The sequence below is a fragment of the Setaria italica genome, chromosome IX (genome assembly GCF_000263155.2).
Source record: "Setaria italica strain Yugu1 chromosome IX, Setaria_italica_v2.0, whole genome shotgun sequence".
Classification (NCBI taxonomy): Eukaryota; Viridiplantae; Streptophyta; class Magnoliopsida; order Poales; family Poaceae; genus Setaria; species Setaria italica.
Window position 1 is genome coordinate 40,235,911 of NC_028458.1, and position 18,799 is coordinate 40,254,709.

The 18,799-nt window shown below is 43.3% G+C and overlaps 1 protein-coding gene across 1 annotated transcript; it reads right to left on the reverse strand.

Moving 5' to 3' along the window:
• Window positions 1-2,709: 2,709 nt before the first annotated feature.
• Window positions 2,710-4,870, reverse strand: LOC101779463 (peroxidase 5). Its single transcript, XM_004983754.4, has 3 exons — window positions 4,454-4,870; window positions 4,178-4,366; window positions 2,710-3,441 (listed from the first exon to the last, which is right to left on the reverse strand). Exons 1-3 carry the CDS (start codon window positions 4,670-4,672, stop codon window positions 2,878-2,880), a joined length of 972 nt encoding a protein of 323 aa, XP_004983811.1. The 5' UTR covers window positions 4,673-4,870; the 3' UTR covers window positions 2,710-2,877.
• Window positions 4,871-18,799: the final 13,929 nt, after the last annotated feature.

Genomic DNA, 18,799 nt, shown 5'->3' on the forward strand with positions numbered 1-18,799 from the left:
GTCTACATTGATCGCTCGGAAGCCTACAGAACTACAAACTTTACTTTGTGACGGGGAAGCATACAGTAACGAGGTCATATGATCCTTCTGTTCCAATCAAATTGCAGGTAAAACCCCGTGAAGTCTAATTCCACGATAAAAGAGCTCTGTTTCCCCAACTCTTTCTTACAGAATTGCTCATCACTACTACATTTCAAAACTTTGGTTAATTTTTTAATTATTATATATGTTGATTTTCGCAGTACAGGTAATTTGGGTCCATCCGGACAAGGGGTTTATTATTACCCCTCCGATCCATTGAGCAATGGTCCCGCGGTCCTACCTAAAAAGGCAGCATGCTTGTACGAATATTGACCGATTGGGTGCCATCCTATGTTTCCATAGCCAGAGCCCTGCTGGTTTTCACATAGATTGCCTTGTTGTTTACAGGTACCCATAGCACTGTAGTGTGCACATTTTAATATGTGTTTTGGTAAGATTACAAATTAAGCTATTCGAACACAAAAGGGGCACTCTGGGATTATTGCATGCGTGGTACCTCACATGGGCCATGATACGCGTCGTTTCACTATTGCATAGGATTTCCTGTAGCATGGTGAGTACATGGCAATAATTCACGAACAAAGGAACACAGTTCTGCTAGCAAGGTGAGTACATGGCAATAATTCCAAATGTCAACAAAATGAAAGGTTTATGAATTGGGTGTAGTTTAGTTTGTAGGTTACTTGTGGTGGACAACATAACTACTTGGGTTTGAGTCTCCAACTTAGCACTGGTGCTCACTTTTTCGACTATTTTCTCTTCTAGTGCTAGGTGATGTACCTGTCAATCATCCATGATGACAGTTCACAACCTTCAACCATTAATAAGGAAGCCAAGAAGTCAAATATTTCTCAAAAAAGTGAAATGATAGAATTGACTTTTCCCACAGCCACTATTTGGACGAGTGAATGAAACTAAGCGCATAGCCAATTAAGGCCATTCTCAATGCAAGTGTCATATGAGTTTCATTCTCATTAAATGGCTACCACATATGCAAAAGTGATAACATGACATACAATTTATGAGGAAAGAGAAGAATAGAGTTTCACGGGGATGAAACTTGGTGTACTCGGTTACCAAAACCTTGAAACTAAGATGAAACTCCATTGAGAGGATTTGAGTTTCATCTACACACATTCATCAACTCCTATTGGTCACTTATATGGAACATTTAAATGAGGTGCTAACATATGAAACTGTGAAACAAAACTTTACATTGAGAGACCTAGTTTCATACATCAACTCAATGATCAATAGATGACATGGCACTCTTGGAAATCACGCGATGAAACCTTACACCGAGAATGGCCTAATAGACATCCATCCACGACTAGCAAAGATTTTCATGACCGTTCCCCCCCCCCCCCCAAAGTACGGCACCCAACCTTCATGTTTGCCTAATTAACCTCCAATTATAGCGAGGACCATAAGCACGTCCAATGTGTTGCCTTGACATAATGCTATTTTTCACGTAATGATTCATTGTTTCGATGGCATTCACATGACATCTTTTGGTAGTATTTTCTGAAAATGATGTTATTCAGTGTTTCGAATTACTACTTCTATACCTACTTCCATTTAGGTTTAATCAAATTATCCTTTGTTAAAATCACTTCAATTACTGAAGATTATCCTCTACTACCTCAGGCCTAATTTATTTGTGAAAGACAAGCTCTGTGCTATATCTTGACCAACACTTAGTCAAATTGTAAAGTATGTTACTCTGTTAAGTGTTTAAAAGTTATACGCTCATATCCGAAAATGCTTTCATACTATATTAGTTTTGTATGCAACTATAAAATGAGTAATGTACACTATGAGAAAACAGTGGTCGAAGCTTTGAAGACCGAGGGGAAACTAAAAATGTCTTGTATTGTTGAAAGGATGGAGTAATTCAGAAGTTTTTATATATGCACATTCATGTCAGCTCAGCCGCACTGCCCTGCCAAAGTTATATGTATGCTGCTTTCTCATGCTTTGCACTGCCATCTATAGGTTGGATTTTGGACTCTGTAGCCATTGCTGATATCGTTATGGGATCAACAAAAAGACTGGGCTGTGGCGTTTGCAAATTGCATTAGACAGGTTAGAAGAAAATCTAATAAGACCATCATAATTCTTGCTTGGAAAACTGTCCCACCTGGAGGCCCGTCAAGCGTCAAGGGCTTGGGTAAAGTTCCTAAATGTGTCTAACCTGGAGGCCCATCAAGGTTTTGGGGCCTCCAAGAAAGGAAATTTACGTCTGTCTAAGCTGGAGGCCCATAGGCCTCTCGAACGAAAAGTAAGAAAAATATGCCTACGTCTGGAAGGCCCAGTAATATTCAGGTCAATGAGCCCACCGAAACGGGTAAAGCTTGATTTGAGAACTTTATGCCATTTTGAGTTACATTGTTCATACGTAAAGGGCCCTGTTCGGGGAGGTAAAGCCCCTGTTCTCTCTATATAGATTGAGAAATACATTGTTGATCTATTTTTGGAAGAGATAGTTTCTATCAAAATCATCCAAAACTTTTTCGAACTTGAAGCACATCAGCAGTTGGTACGAGATACTTCTTCTTTTGTTTCTAGACATTTAGCCCTTTTATTAAGCACCTTTTGGTACACGAGCAGTTTCTGCTAGTTACAGGTATTTTCTCAGAAGAGACACACCTCACTCAAGTGGGAATAGAAAAAAAAAAGAATGCAGGTGAATCAGCCAAAGAATACAGTGATCTTGCACAGCCATACACGCACAAGTACATAGCGTACATACAAGTTACAACCAAGCTATGCTATCACGTCCCGGTCCAAAACAATCAATCAATCTACAAACTCCACACCACAGGAGCGATATGATCAGGCGACCCTGCAGTTGCCCCTGATCTTGCCGCTGCTTCCGGTGAGCACGCCGACGGATCCCATCTTCACCATGGCGGCGGCGAAGTCGCTCTGGAACGTGGCCGGGTCGTTGGCGTAGGTGACGACCTGCACGGCCGTGTTCTTGTCGCTGAGCAGCGCCTGGTCCGAGGACAGCAGGCCGCGGTTGGCCATGACGCCCTTGTAGAACCCCTCGTCGAAGGCGTTGGGGGAGACGTAGTCCATAGGCACCAGCGGGTCCCCTCCCTGCGGGCACTGCCTCGCCAGCTGCGCCACGTAGGCCGGGTCCATGGTGGGGTCCTGCCCCGCCGTGGTGCCCGACCGCGACAGCCGGCTGCTGAAGGAGCTGCAGTGCGAGGAGCCGATGGTGTGCGCGCCCGAGAGCACCACCATGTCCTTCTGCGTTAGGCCCTTGGTGCCGAAGATCTGCGTCAGCTGCGCCACGTTCGCCGTCGGCGGCGGCAGGTTGCCGCCCGTGTCCGACGCGCGCGACACGGCGCCGTCCCGGCGGCCCGCCGGCACCTGGTACGCGTTCCCGCCGGCCTGCACGCACGGACCCACAAGCAAAGCAAGCATGAGTACCACGGATGATTCCTAAGGAAGGGACGCGACAATGGCGTGCGTGCTAAGCGTGGTGCGGTTGGACCCATACAGGCATCGAGTTCTTTCTGGCGTGCGGGCAGCTGCCTCTGCCTGCGCCCTGCGCGCCGCGGCGGCATCATTTGGGCCATGTTTAGTTACTTCCAACTCCCAACTTTGACACTATGCAAAAAGAAGATTCCCCATCACATCAAACTTGCGGTACATGCATGGAGTACTAAATGTAGATGAAATTAAAAACTAATTGCACAGTTTTGTTGTACTTTGCGAGACGAATCTTTTGAGCCTAATTAGTCAATATTTGGACAATAATTCACAAATACAAACGAAACGCTACAGTGTGCTACAGTGCTGTAACAGTAATTTGGCACCTCCCAAATTCCCCAACTAAACACGGCCTTGGTGGGGGCGCGCAATGTGCCTCAGAAAAGTCGGGGACAGGGGTCAGATTAACTTTTCTTTATACTGTCTAATCCTGCGTGCTAGATTCCAAATTCATATCGGCATGTCTGGTTTTAAAAGTCTCGCCATCACTGAAGCAGGGGGAGACCAGCACCGTCCACTGACAGTGACAATACCAAAGCGCCAAGTTTAGTTTAGTATTGACAAATGCAGCTTTGCAGTGTACTCCCCCAAAGTGCGAGCTTAAACTAACGGGTGAATCTAGGTTCAAACTCACCAGCGCAACGCTGTCCCTGGCGGCGAAGGCGAGTATGTCCGCGCAGGAGACGACGCCGGAGCAGGCCTGCTCGACGCGCGCCTTGATGCGGTCGACGACCTCGAAGCCCCGCAGGCTGGTGTTGGGCCCGGCGTCCTTCTCCGCCGTGTTGCCGGGGGTCGAGTCGATCAGCACCGACGCGTCGCACCCCTGCAATCGCAAGTCCGCAAACCGCTAGTTCAGCAAAGCATCCACAGCTGTAGTGCTTTCTGCAGATGGAAGATGGACACTACTGACCTTGACGAAGCAGTCGTGGAAGTGGAGCCGGAGCAGGCCGGCGGCGAGGCCCGGGTTGGCGCCCACCGCCTTGCTCACCTCCTGCTGCACGATGATCTCCGCCGCCGGGCAGGAGTTGTCGTAGAACCCCACCCGCAGCTGCGCGCGGAGCCCCGTCGCCGTCAGAAGCACCACCACCGCCGCCACCTGAAAGTACAGTGCCATCCTCTGCACCGCCATGGCCGCTATCCCTATCAGGCGCGCCACTCGTTCTAACTCTTTATGGCGCTGCTAGAAGGTACCTGCGCTTTTATACTCGCACTGAGAGCAGGGAGGCACACACCAATCAGTAGCTATCTATATGCTTCTTGGTTAAGGAAGGCAAAGGCACCTAAGCACCGAGCTTGAGACTGGGAGCGAAGTGTGTGTAGTCTAATCTAGTATTTAACAATGCGGAGGCCTGGAGGGTTTAGGGGATCTCGAGCGTTGTGATAGGGGCCGGACCAGCGAGTGTGCCATATGCCGGGCATGTGCGGAGGGGATAGGTTGGTAGAGAGCAGACAGCAGAGCTGTGGTGCCCCGCCAATTGGGGCCGGGGAGGCGGGCTTTTCTTCCATGATTGGAGGGCGAAAGGCGAGAGACAATGAGATCTGCAGGGCTCCGAGGTGTTCTTTTACCTGCGGTACATGGTGCGCCGGAAAGATGGATACTGTAGTGTAGAGCGCCGAGTTCTGAACTTCTGATACTGCATCTGCATCCACGAGGTGTTTGGCAGGGACGCCATTTGCGATGAAGTCATGGTCACATCTTTGCATATTCAAAGGACTCGTCGTTGGTCTTGTACTTGAGTAGGTGGTGATACAGGCCGACGTTGACATGATGGACTGTGATATTCGGCCTTCTTTTTTACATTATTAGGATGTGCTGCTATGACTGAAGATCGACTGAAGTGTGACTTGTGTCTCGTTCAGTAACATTTTCTTTTGAGGGCACTCGTTCAGTTACAGTTGGTGCGACCAGTAGTCTGATGAATCTGAGCTGGTAGTCCTATTGTTCTAAATTTCTAATGAAGCGATAATTGTCGCCATTAGTCTGAATCCGAGCTGGTCCATCCAACTGATCTTATATGAAACGTAGAATGGTCCAATTCGCACCTTTCCACTGTTTCCAGTTTTGCGATATGTTTGTTTTCTGAATGGACCGAAGCATCAGATACTCGAGGAATATCAAACCCTGGTTCCTGACAACTATTCTCCAGGCACTGTAGCTGCAGATGCTTCACAGCTTGAAAGAATCCTGGGAGGATAGGATTTGCAGGGAATGCATGATTGACCCCTCGCATTGCCTGGTTCATGAACGCTGGCTTGCTACTGATCCGAATGATCTCTCTCATGACGTTCACCGCCAAAGCAAAGATGCTTCCGCTCATTGCTCACAATTGACAACGGGGCCGGAAAGGCTTGGTTTGGCTGGCAGGGCGGCGATAAGTCAAGGAAGATTCCTCGCCACATTGCTGCCGAGCTGGAGCTTGTTTTAGCCGCTGGCGACGCCCATGAGTTCAGATTTCAGACTAGCTCCGGACTCCGGAGTGATCGGTGTAAACGAAAATCGGTGAGGTTTAGCCGCACTACAGAGAGATAATGCAGTTATTGAGTCAAGTGGGAGTAAACTTTTGTCCGACAACAGGCGCTGATCCAGGATTAACGGCTAAACTAGCTACTGACCCTGGGTGCCAGGGCTAGTGGCGTCTGAACTCTGAACAGGCTCACTGAATCACTGAAGCTGCACATGGTGATCGTGTTTGGTAGAGCTCAGGCCGTGACAAGATCCGCCGGTGCTGAGGACCCCTGTCGTCTGGGTTTGACCTCTAGGTGAAGACAGGGAATCAATCGTTGCAAGGAGATGGATCAGAGGGATCTGGTTCGCTGCAATTAACAATTCGGCGTAAGTGTAGTATGTACTCCGGCCACACATTCCTACTCTATGCAGTGGCAGAAATGGCACCATTTGCGGCACGGTGAATCCAATGTCAGTTCAGCCACTCATACAGCAGCAGCAGCAAAACCCGGAGATCTCTAGCAGCTCTGTTGGTCCGGTCCAAAAGCAATACGAACCGCGTCTGCTCGAATTATTGCTGTCAAGCTAGCTTGCAGCCTTGCTGTGTCCATGGGGGTCCGGTAATCTTCTTTCAGTACAGCTAGGGCTGCCTTTGATCCATGGCCATCCCTCCCTTTTTTTTTTCTTCTTTCGAACTGATTATGACCAGCCTTTTCTTATCTCTCCTTCCAGACTACCTTGCAACCTGGCATCGGCTCGCTTTGTATGCAGCGACATTAAAGCCTCGCGGCCGGACCTCGCTTGTTGTATGGACGGGACAGCCTGCGCGCTCGCTCGGCGCCTCGCACATGGCAAAAGCGCGAACGCGCGTACGGGTGATCTGGTCCGTCGGCCAAAGCGGCCGCCTGGCCTGTGGCCAGGAACAGCACTGGTTGTTGCTGGCTTTGGAAAACCACGAGCCTGAGCATGCCTGTTCTTGTTCACACGGTTATCCCGCGAACGAGATGATCAGCCGCATCCGCCGCCGCCGCCGCCGAACTGTACATGTGGGGCGCGAGAGGGAGAGCGTTCTTCGCGTATGGAAGCGAACGGGCCCGTCTGTGTTTCGGTCCGTTCTTGCAACCTATCTGGGCCAGTTTTATTTAGGCCACAACGCAGGTCCAACCGCCCAACGAGTACCGTCGCGACTTCGCCAGCAGGGAAAAAGAGTAAAATACACAATCTTGTCCCGTGGTCTCATCCCGATCCTGAACTCTCAAAATATACTCAAAGTGTGTATTCAGATCTCCAAACTCATCCTCAAATTTCATCCAGCTTCCTAAACTCTAAAAATACATTTTTAAATCTTAAAATTTGTCACCTGTCGCTGATGGTAATACTTCTCCTCGCTCGTTGCCTTCACAACCACCTTATGCTAGTGTACTTTAAGAGTTTAAAAATTTGGATGACACCCTATTGAGTTGAGAGGACCTAAAAATATATTTTTAGATGGCATCTTAAGACAAGTTCATTGGTCTGAAAATGTATTTTGAGAGTTCAGGAATCTAACTGACACCCATGACAAGTTTAGGTACCTTCCGTGTATTTTACTCTAGCGAAAAAAGTGCGTCGTTCGGTGAAAATACGTGGTTGAGATTTTGAGTACAAATACATATCCTTCTCTTTTTACTTTTTTCTAAGAAACAGATGTCGTCACTGTTCACTCATTTGTCAACCGTGAGTTTCTTGTTGGCACATTGTTGACGGCTGTTAGCATGCTAATTTTTGAACTGCAAGCGTACGAATCAGTTATAGATCTTCCCTCAGAGTATTCCCCCAAGGTTTATCAATCTATGAAACTTATAGCACAAGATCTATTTCAACTAGCATTGTTAGTATTAACTTGGTGTTTATGAGAGATTCAAATCCAATCTACTAAGCATGTACAGACAGATAATAGATAGAGTAAAGGTAACTAATCTAGAGCAACCTAGACTATGCATATATTGTAATTCTGAGTATGGATAGGAAAGCAACATAGATATGATCTTAGTAAAAAGCATCTTTAAATCTACACCTCCGATCCAGATCCCGAAACCCCCTACCTTACACAAGAAAGATCCTGTCACGATCACCTCTATCAGCGCAAGCAGGTTAAGGGCATGATCATAAGAACATGTCATACTCATTGGTAGATCAGGCATGCAAATCTGGTCACCATGACCATAAGAACACCCTAGGCAATCTATCATCGATTCATAGATTGAAAACTAAGCAAACCTGATAAAGCATAAAACCATCAAAGGAGATACTTAGATCGCTAAGAACATGAACACATCTATTATTTCACCATGAATGATTGTATATCACAAGATCACCACCGGGATCCTACCTTGAGCTTGATGACTTCTAGCTCCAGAACTCCAGCATAATCTTCCTCGCAGGGTGATCACGCCGGCAGAGGTTCGCCTACGCTAACCCCCGACAATTACACGGCCGTTGGCTCTCCAGAGAGGTGTCCCTCAAGCTCCTTCTGCTTCTCTGCTGCTTCATGTCGAGTATGGCGTCTTGGATATGGGGCTCGGTGGATTTTTCGAGGTATCTATAGTTTAGAGAGCGCGTGGCAAAAATTGGAAGGCGAGAAGATGAAGGAAACCCCCAGGTTGATCGATCTGAGAGGGTCCAGGTTGATCGGCCTATGCCTTCCTTTTAGCCCCTCGCATCCTACTTCGTCTCCAAGGCTTCTCAGGTGCTCTGGAATCTTCTTTTCACTTGCATGTAGGCCTGGCACGTCAATTGCTTCGGGATGAGATTGATCTTCAATGACTTTCCAAACCTTCGCTTGATCTTTTCCGATTCCTCTTTGATCCCAAGCTGGTCCTTGCTATATCTTCATAAACTTATCCCCTAAGCAATGTTGAAGGGTTGCTTGCCAAAGATGGGCACCAGGGGTGCCAGAAGATGCCAAGCCGATCGGCCTGGGCTCCTCTAGGCCGATCGGCCTAGCCCCTTCCTGGGCCTGTTGACCTTCATCTTTGTCTGTTTCGATGCTTGTTCAGTGCTTTATCCAAAAATATGCTTTTAGGCCTAATTTCTTGCAAAAACACAACATCCTCCAAAATACATTACACATGTGAAGATGACCGGTTTATTAGGTGTAATCAATAGTTTAGGTATTAAATTCATGTCATTATTGAAAATAAATAGAGGTAAAAGTGTGTCAATAATGAGAGTCAACACATATCCTTGATTATTAAAAGCATGACTATGCAGATGTAGAGGATACACCCAAATTATCAATACGTGCAAAAAGATGAAATTTTGTTATGTGTCCAAAATAGCAATGACAGAAAAAGAAAGAGATCATACAAAAAAGGAATCCAATCGTACATTCCGTGAGCCACTTGTGATCGATCACGTCCGGACCCTCCTGTAGTTGACTCGGACCTTGCCAAGGTAGCTGTTGTGGATGTCGCCCTAAAGCACCTAGGCGTCATCTAGGCCCTTTTGCACCTTTGGTAAGGGTGTGTTTTGGTGATAAATAACAACCGTTTACTTATGACTAACCCATATGTTTTGAAGAGAATCTATATTGGTTATCATGTCATAAGTTTATTAGAATATGGCCCCTCAATTGGAATTGGAAAGCGGACATGGAGCTAATGCAACAAGGCAAATGACCTTTTTAGTACTATGTGTCACAAGGAGATGAAGGACACTTAGTGTAGCATAGGTTTTACTAGTTTGTAGCTCATAGACTGTACTATCGAGTGGGGTTTCCATGATAATATCTTGACCTTGCAAGGCTAGCCATGAATATGATGCATACTCAGTATACTTTGACACTTGGTAGCTTAAATAACTCATGGAAGAACTCAAGAAGCAAAGAAATCGATGAAAAACTCAAAGGAGATTGAATTGGATGAGTTGAAAAGAAAAGGAGCACTACAAGGTTTTGCCTCTAATGCCACGCCACATGATTGCAACACCACTAATTTGGTTGCCATAGGTGGGTCATATTGCAACCTTTCCATAAAGTGGTTGCAATATGTGCCTATGGACTAAATGTGTTGCAATATGTGTGGTTTGTCGTTGCAACAGGCATGTGCTACTACAACCATTTAAGAATTGTGTTGCAATTAGTTGGCATTATTGCCATGGCACTTTTGAGTTGAATTAATATTGATTTTCGTTGCAATTACTTGGATTTGGTTGTTTTTGCTTGTAACTATTGCCATGGTTGTTCTAGGTTGCAATAATCTTCCAATGGTGTTGCAATTGCTAGGGTGGTTATTGCAACAAGAATTCTGAATGGATGCAATAGCATGTTCTATTGCCACAGCTTTCTGGGGTTGTAATAATCTTCTATGGCATTGCAATCGTTAGATACTTATTGCAACTACAATCCTAAATGGACGCAATATCATGTTAATATTGCCATGATTTTTTTTGTGTTGCTATAGACTACCCCTGATGCAACGGCCTAAAAGTGTTGCAATATAGAAAAAAATGGTTGCAATAGACAAAATGCTCCACACATTAGACTACCCTTGATGTAACGGCCTAAAACTGTTGCAATATACCAAAAATAGTTGCAATAGACAAAATACTTCACGCATTTCTGAATAAGATCTTCTATTAACAAAAAAAATGCTCCACGCAGGATTTGATCCCAGGAACTATAATACAAGCAAACCCTCATGTACCACTGGGGTACTGAGGTGTGTTCGACATTAAGCAGCCTTTATATTACTTGTTTACATGATGAAGATGGCTAATTCACTTCATTTTTCAACAAGGACGATCACCATCCGCATCTTCCATGACAATTTCAGAAAACAAAAAAAATTGTCTAGCTTGCTGATATTTTTGCTTATAATAGGAAATAAACATGAGCATAATAGTTTGAAGACCAACTGCAGCTATTTATTATCCCGGACAATGTGATAGTTTTCAACAAAAAATCCAAAAAAACATGATTGTTGAACAAAGGATAAGTATTTAAACAAAGAAATCATCTTCTAGGCTTTCTACCACAACTGGTGCAACAACTCCATCATCAATGTAGGTGTCATCTTCGTCATCATCATCCTTATCAAGTAAAATCGCATCATCTGGTTCGAGAACTGCTTCGCCACGCACCGGATCAATAACAAAGGCATCACCAGTTGTTCCTTCCTTGTCTGGTCTTGTCCAATTTGACAAATCCTCATTTGGGCCTAATAAATTCATGTCTTGGATTTCCACATCAAGTAGATCGACTTTTTGTGCGGCCGGCACATCATACCAATCACACTGAAACAATACAACTTCTTTTTGTGCAGGGAACTCGTGTGAGATCATTCTTCTAATCACTCCATACCACGTCATGTTGCCAGTAGTACCATCACCCCTCACAAGCACACCACTGTTTTGTGTGACGAGGTTTCTCTCAATGGTAGTCATTCGAAATAGCCATTTATTGATGTAGCATCTATTGAACACATGAGCTCGATGGTCCGGTCCTTGAGAAAGGGCATACATCAGTTCACTCACTTCCCCTTTCTCATATAGTTTGGTGATCTGCAAACACAGTTTGAAAACAAATGGCAGTTAATAAGTACATCATTCTAAACATCACATGGAATAAAAAAATTAAAAAAATAGAACTAACCTTGCCCTCGAACCACCTTACAAAGTGCTCCTCGTGTCGTTTATTAAGATTCCTTATACTATTTTTTTTAGTTCTTCCATATGCTCGCTGCATCGAAATAGCCAATTAATTAATTAGTTGATGCTAGAAACAAAAGGTAGAGTAATTAATGATCTAGCTTCATCGCAGTTACATTTATAGTTTACACTTGTGACCTATTGTCTGCAGGTGCATATGGCAGCCCTACAAATCAGATAGATTTACTAGATTCAAGTCAAGATAGCAATCCAACACCACCTCTGAACAAACCATCACATGCACGATGTGAGAAAACTCAGGGAGATAGTAAGTGATGCTTATTGTGATTTTATTTTGATGTTCAATTCAGTTTTCCCTATGTACATGATTTTGTTTAATCTCTTGCACCGTGTATTGTTTCGATGGACAAGACTCCCAAAAGAGGAAGGCACGAGGTACTGTGAAAGGATTGGCAGCCACCCACAAGAGATCCAAGTAGGGCAGTTAGAAGCTTAAAGTCCAATTCTCTAGACTTGGAGGAGCTGTAGGTGAGAACACACGCACATTTACTGATGAAATAGTAGTGTACACAAGGAGAAAAGCACCATTCATTGGGGTGAGAACATGGAAGGATATCCGTAAAGATGTAAAAAATTCAATAGTATCTGATATGATGGTAAGTTTCTGATTTATTTTTGCTAGCATACAGAATTTTGTTACCAAATTATTTAAGAAGTGACCTAGAATTTATGTTTTACATGTTGAAGAGCATAAGTGGGACATTGAGAATAATGAAGAAAACAGGAAAAAGATATGGACCATCGCTAATGAGCGTTACAAAGGATGGCGAGCAACATTTAGTGCTACGTACAGGGCGTACACCACCTATGAGGAGAGAATAAGACATAAGCCAGAAGAGTTGGACATTGTTGAATGGCACTATCTGGTTTTGTATTTTGGCAAGGAACATTTTCAGGTTTGATGACCTTTACTTTATTCTTGCCATTTGCACTTAATGAAATAAAGGCTATGTTTTGGTAGATTGCAATATTTTTTTAGAATCAACTCCTTGTGCAGAGGGTTAGTTGCAAGAATTCTCAGAATCGGCAGAATGTAAAGGTACACCATCGGGCAAGATCAAAGACGTTTTCTCAGTGTAGCTTTGAGAAGGTAATAACTTCAGAAGCACATGACCATGCTTCCTTACATTTTGAAATATCACTAATTTGTTACATTCTGCCAAATTAGAGGGACCCAATAATTGGTGATGAGCCAAATGATTTGGAGCTTTTTATGTTCACACATAGTAAGAATGGGCAATGGACAAGCCAAGAATCTAGAGATGTCTATGTGAGTGTATAACAATTTGTACAAACCTTATTAACTGATGCAAAGTGACCGCCTACAAAATCATTTTCAATTAACTACTTCAACTGTCCTCCTTTGTTAGGATAATGCAAGCAGCAAAATTTCGGAGAGGGAAACAGATGGAGATGCAATCATCATCTCAGATGTGGAGCAAAATCAGATTTTCCAGTCAGCCTACCAGGAAACAAGAAACTGCAAATCAACCAGGATCTATGCTAATGGATACATGGCAAAATACCCAACTAGAAGGCAACTACTGTATGAGGATTACTAGTACCAAGTGCGTCAGGACGCGACACTAGTCGAAGCATTTTCAAAGCTACAAGAGAGATTAGAATCTCAAGAAGCTGAAAGGGAAGCTGAAAGGGAAGAACATAAGCGTCAAATGGAAGAAATGATGAAGGCAAGGGAGGCCGATAGAGAAGCACTTAGGCAAGAGTTTATGTCAATGATGCAAGCAGCACATGTACAAGCATCAATACAACAGGTAATAGTAATGTCAAATCTTAACTTGACCAATAGATTTAGTTAATGTGTTTATCTATCTCTAGGACCTATACATGCCCGCTGGTTTAATCTTTGATAGTTTGTTTAACTGAAATCATATGCTCGGGTAGTCGGCTACAAATCATGCATCATTTTTGTAGTTTCAAACTCCACTCATGATTTTTCTGACCAAAATTGAAATGCAGGCTAACAAAGATGGGGGACAAAATGCAGAGGTTGTTGCTACAACAAACATGGATGAAGAAAATGTAACTATAGAAAGTGAAGAAATATCACATTAGCAGGTAGTTTGAGAACTGAAGAGTGTTTAATGTTGTCATGTGATAGTCCTTGGTATGAGGCCTAATTTTCCCTCCATCTATTGATTTGCAAGAAAACCAAGATAGCATCCCACCACAAATACAACTCGTAGCTACAACAGCGGCAGGTACAAGTACTGCTCACACAACTAGAAATAGTGCTGTGAATAAGACACAAACTGGCCAAAACAAAGGAGGGGATACGACAGTTAGTTTTACTACAACAAAAGTACTGAAGGATATTGTGGGTAATAAGAAACGAGCATTAGCCAAAAGGAATCAACATGCTAGCAAAGCACAGGTGATTTTTGACTCCACTACCTGTGAATATTTCTGAATCAGATTTAGTTGTCTAATTGCTGTTACTGTAAAGTGAAATGATACTTAGCTGAATACTAAGTTGTTGTTTGCTGAATATACCAATGCTAATGATTTTTTCAGGAGCAAGATAGAGTTTGAGTGGAGCACACAATTGATGGACGGTCAATGTCAAGCCAACCTTTGCTACAATGCTAGACATAGCTTAGTCCATTTTGATGTTCAAATTAGCTAGTGTGAGTTGGATACCTTATGTGTTTCAATAGTTGTGCGTGTGTTATCGACTAAGTTTGACATTGGATGGTTTCATAAATGATTTGTACGGACAAAGCACATTTTGGATTAATGGATGTCTAAATGCTTCTTTCATCATATATTGTTCGGCATGCAATTATTGTTTGATGCAAACAAAGCGTTGCAATATGGACTATCGACAAAATAATTTGGCGTTGCAATATATGATATAGCAACAAACAAATGGTGTTGCAAAAAACATCATACCAACGGAAACATCATACCAACGGAATAGTGGGCGTGGCAATAGAGTCTCCAAATTGTAGCAACACAATAGTTAGCGTGGCAATAGAGGGTCCAACAATAGCAACCCGTATTGATCGTTGCAATAGAGAGGCAACCTCTAGAAACCAAACATTTACTGTGGCAATAGAAGGATGCACCTATAGCAACCACAATATTTAATGTGGCAATAGAGAGGCTACCTCTAGCAACCAAATATTTATCGTGGCAATAGAGGGTTCCACCTATAGCAACCACTGAGATAGCGTGGCAATAGAGGGTCCATCTATTGCAATGCTATTGATGTGTGGCAATAAGGTCTATTGCAACACCAAATATCGTTGCTAGTGCACCTATTGCCACACTTTGGGTACGTGGCAATAGGTATTTCTGGCAACACTAGGTGTGTTGCAATAGTAACTATTGCAACACCCATGATGGTTGCTTAGACTATGGCTTGCAACACTACATGGTGTTGCAACAACACTCCTTTGTGTTGCAATAGGGGAAAATCTATTGCAACACCAAAATGAGTCGTTGGGCAAACTTTTCCCCACGGTTACTATGGCAACGCCTGCCAATGGAAATTTTCCGTTGCCATTTTGTCTCTCGCAACGATTTTTGGTATATTGCCACACTTTTAGGCCGTTGCATCAGGGGTAAAACCTTGTAGTAGAGACCGTCGGATATTCCGATGCTATGATTTCTAGTAGTGTCGGAGCAATTTTTTGGAGCTGAAAACTCAAGTGAGCCATCAGCTGTTCCGATGGCTAGGCATCGGATGAATGGGTCGCAGGCAACGGATGTTCCGATGCCCTGGATGAAGACTCATCGGAGCAAGCATTTTTCAATTCAAACTTCCAAAGAGGTTTTGGCAAAAAATACCTTTAGCACCGAATACTCCGATGCCTACTAAGTGACCATCGGATGAATGTGTCAAAGCAAGCATATTTTTTTTTATTCCTTCCAAAGAGGTTTTGGCCAGAACGTGTTCAGCACCGGATAATCCAACGCCCCATGAAGAACCATCGGAGTAACCATCGGATGAACTTTTCACTGTTACTTTTCCAACGGCTAGAATTTGGATCTGTGAGTGACCGGATGTTTGTGGCGGAACTGCCCAAATTAACCTGACTAAAATGCACTTAAGTCGTCTGACACACGATCATGCACTTTAAGCAGGTCAACTTGGTCGACCGTCGGATTTCATCCGATAAACCACTTACACAGGATCGAGAAGCATTGCTCACACGAAGGTGAGTAGCACAGAGATTACAACATTCCCATCACATTAATGTAGTTCAACAAATTATTACATCAGAGTTTTTTGAAATTCAACAAGTTTGCAAGGTTCGACCAGATGAAGTAAAACAAGCGGAAGCCAAATGTCGATACACGATATCATGACGAAGCCGATCATGACATCAATAATCCCTGCCCTCGCCGTCCGAGGAGGGATCCCACTCGACTGTCCAGCCCGGAGGGAGCTGGGTAGGCCAAGTAGTGCCAGCAGCCAAACTATTAACATCACCTGAAAAGTTAAGCCACAACAAGGCTGAGCAACTAATACTCAGCAAGACTGACCCGCCGGGTGATAACTATTTTCACCAAAACCTAGACATGCAAGGCTTTCTGACTTTGGGTTTGCTTTGCCAAAAGCGTCTATAGTCGGTCCTTACTTTCAATATTTTAGCTCAAGTTCTATGTTCTTTAACAAGTCTAGATTAACAACTTATACTAAGCAAGCATAGTTTCCAAGCAATTAAAGAACAAGCATCAAGATTAATATCATCATCATGTTCCATCTTTACTCAGTGCAGAATAGCGATCAAGTAGTCCCAAACTGTGAGAGGTAGACGAATCGATTCAAATTTATTAACCATGCATGGCAAACCTAATCTCACGACATCCGCACACCACGAGGGGTCACTTCATTTGTCAGCCGTCCCCATCGATCCCTTAGGCACGTGTTAGGGCCAACTGCCTTTGGCATGCAATGCTCCATAATCCCGGCCTCTGTCGTACTATGACCGCACTTGCACCCACATGATGCACCATGGGAACGACGTTCCAAGGACAGCCGAGGGAGTATGACACGCCCCAGTTCAATCAGGTACTAGGCTTCCCCATCCCATACTAGGTATGAGATTAGTACTTTCAAACACTTGATCACGAAAGCCGACACGTTTCGACCTTAGTCCAAATTCATTTAGACAGACGGGGCAAACCACCAAGTATCGAACATAAGCCCGACCCCGTCCGTCGTCCTTATAGTTGCAACATAAATAAAACATTCAACTCCTATAACTCGTGAGTGACAGGAAATCACTCGACTTTTACCGGGACCTATTAAGCATTGCAACTACTCGACCTTAGCAACTAGTATTCAGATCAAGGTACTAAGTTCATGCATCTACGATTTCAATCAACTCCTACAAACGTAAATGCACAATCATAAGCATCAACAGTTGGCATAAATTTAAAACATGGAATTCATGCACCGGGGCTTGCCTGGAATCCACACTAGGTTAGTGTTTGTTAGATGACACTCGCTTGGCGAGCATCTCTCATCTCGGCACTTGTTTAGTCCTTCCATCTTCGGGATAGCTCCACCATACACCGTCTTCGGGTTCGATTCCATCATCATGTCCTTCATGTGGTTTATCTAACGTATCTAGGTGAGATGCAAGATGCAAGAGCATGAATATGAAGAACGATAAAATGAGATGCATTACACAAAAGCATTTAAGGCGAACATAAGATCATGCAAGTCATAGGTACCTAGAGTTATTTAACTGTACACCACACCACTTATTATACATGGATAACAAGTACATTAGGCATGGCCACAAGTGAACTTAAGTCAAGCTATTGCAAGCAATTAACAGTCAAGAGCTAATTAAGCCTAGCATCATACACGAACTAGGGTGATGGTGCTTATCAACATGGCATACATAAGAGCATCACACAACCAGCAAGTTGAAGGTGATCAAAGTATATTACATTTGTTTTAAAACCACTCATACACAAGCAAGTCACGCACCAACATCGCTAAGGTTCTTGCAAGCTATGCAGCAAGGTTATTTTGTAGCAACATGCATACATGACCATTTATTAGTTAAGTGCTTGACCAACATTATATAACATATTTATAAGATTCTCAGTTAGATCAAGTTAACTCTAACAGTGATATGAGCTAACTAGCCAGCACACAAGGCAACATCAAGTTAAAGCTAATAACTTAAGCACATACACCGAATCTGGACAGCAGCACAACAGTCACTTGTTTGAGCTATAACTAGAGATATAAGCATACAACAAAGGTGACCCAGACTTTCTATAAATTTAAGGAAATTATCTAAAACTTTGTTATTAACACCAAAAGCTGATTCAACAAATAAGAAGGTGAGAACACACCATTAGGCAGATCTATACAAACAAAGATAGAAAACTGACATGCAACTTCGGACAGCAATAAGTTGAGTTCTAGTTTTTACAACAAGGTGGTTCTAGACTTTTTCGAAAGGTTAAAAAACCATGCACAACTTTATTGTAAACACCACAAGCTAAAACCAAAGTTAACCAGGTCAAGCATCACAAAGAAGACATCTCTATCCAGATTAGGACACATTCTGTTGTTCCACTTCACAACCTCATAACTGGAGATTTAAACCACCAAAAGGGGTGATCTTTAATAATTTGGAAATCTCATGAAAAACCCTAAAATTCTTATATTATCTCCAAGACATGATTCAAAGCTTAGCTAAGTGAAACAATGCAATCATTCAGACCTATACATAGAGCATGCAAAACCTGACAATGAACTTGTAAAATCTATGGCGCCTAAACCATCAGGCTTATGGTCATGGAAATTTAACATAAGCTATATTATGAAGTTACCTACAACTTTTGTATTCACCATATTTACATAAAACATCATTTGCATCCCGAAAATATTGCCACAACATAACTGCTCTAGCAACCATTTCAGCACATATGCAACAAGGTTCTTCATTTAGTTTTTTTTCAACAAGGTAACACATGCATAAGTTAAACACATATCTCACAAGTACTATAAACATAATTAATTAGCATTAGCTTTAGATAACATGGAACATCATAAACACCTTAAGCAAGAATTACGCAGGATGAAGAACTTATACAAGCAACATA

Excerpts from the sequence above, each read along its gene's own strand:
- LOC101779463 (XM_004983754.4), bottom strand. The coding sequence starts at position 4,672 with ATGGCGGTGCAGAGGATGGCACTGTACTTTCAGGTGGCGGCGGTGGTG. Across the intron at positions 4,367-4,453 it reads TCCACGACTGCTTCGTCAAG|GGGTGCGACGCGTCGGTGCT; the intron begins GTCAGTAGTGTC and ends TTGCGATTGCAG. Across the intron at positions 3,442-4,177 it reads CCAGGGACAGCGTTGCGCTG|GCCGGCGGGAACGCGTACCA; the intron begins GTGAGTTTGAAC and ends CCGTGCGTGCAG.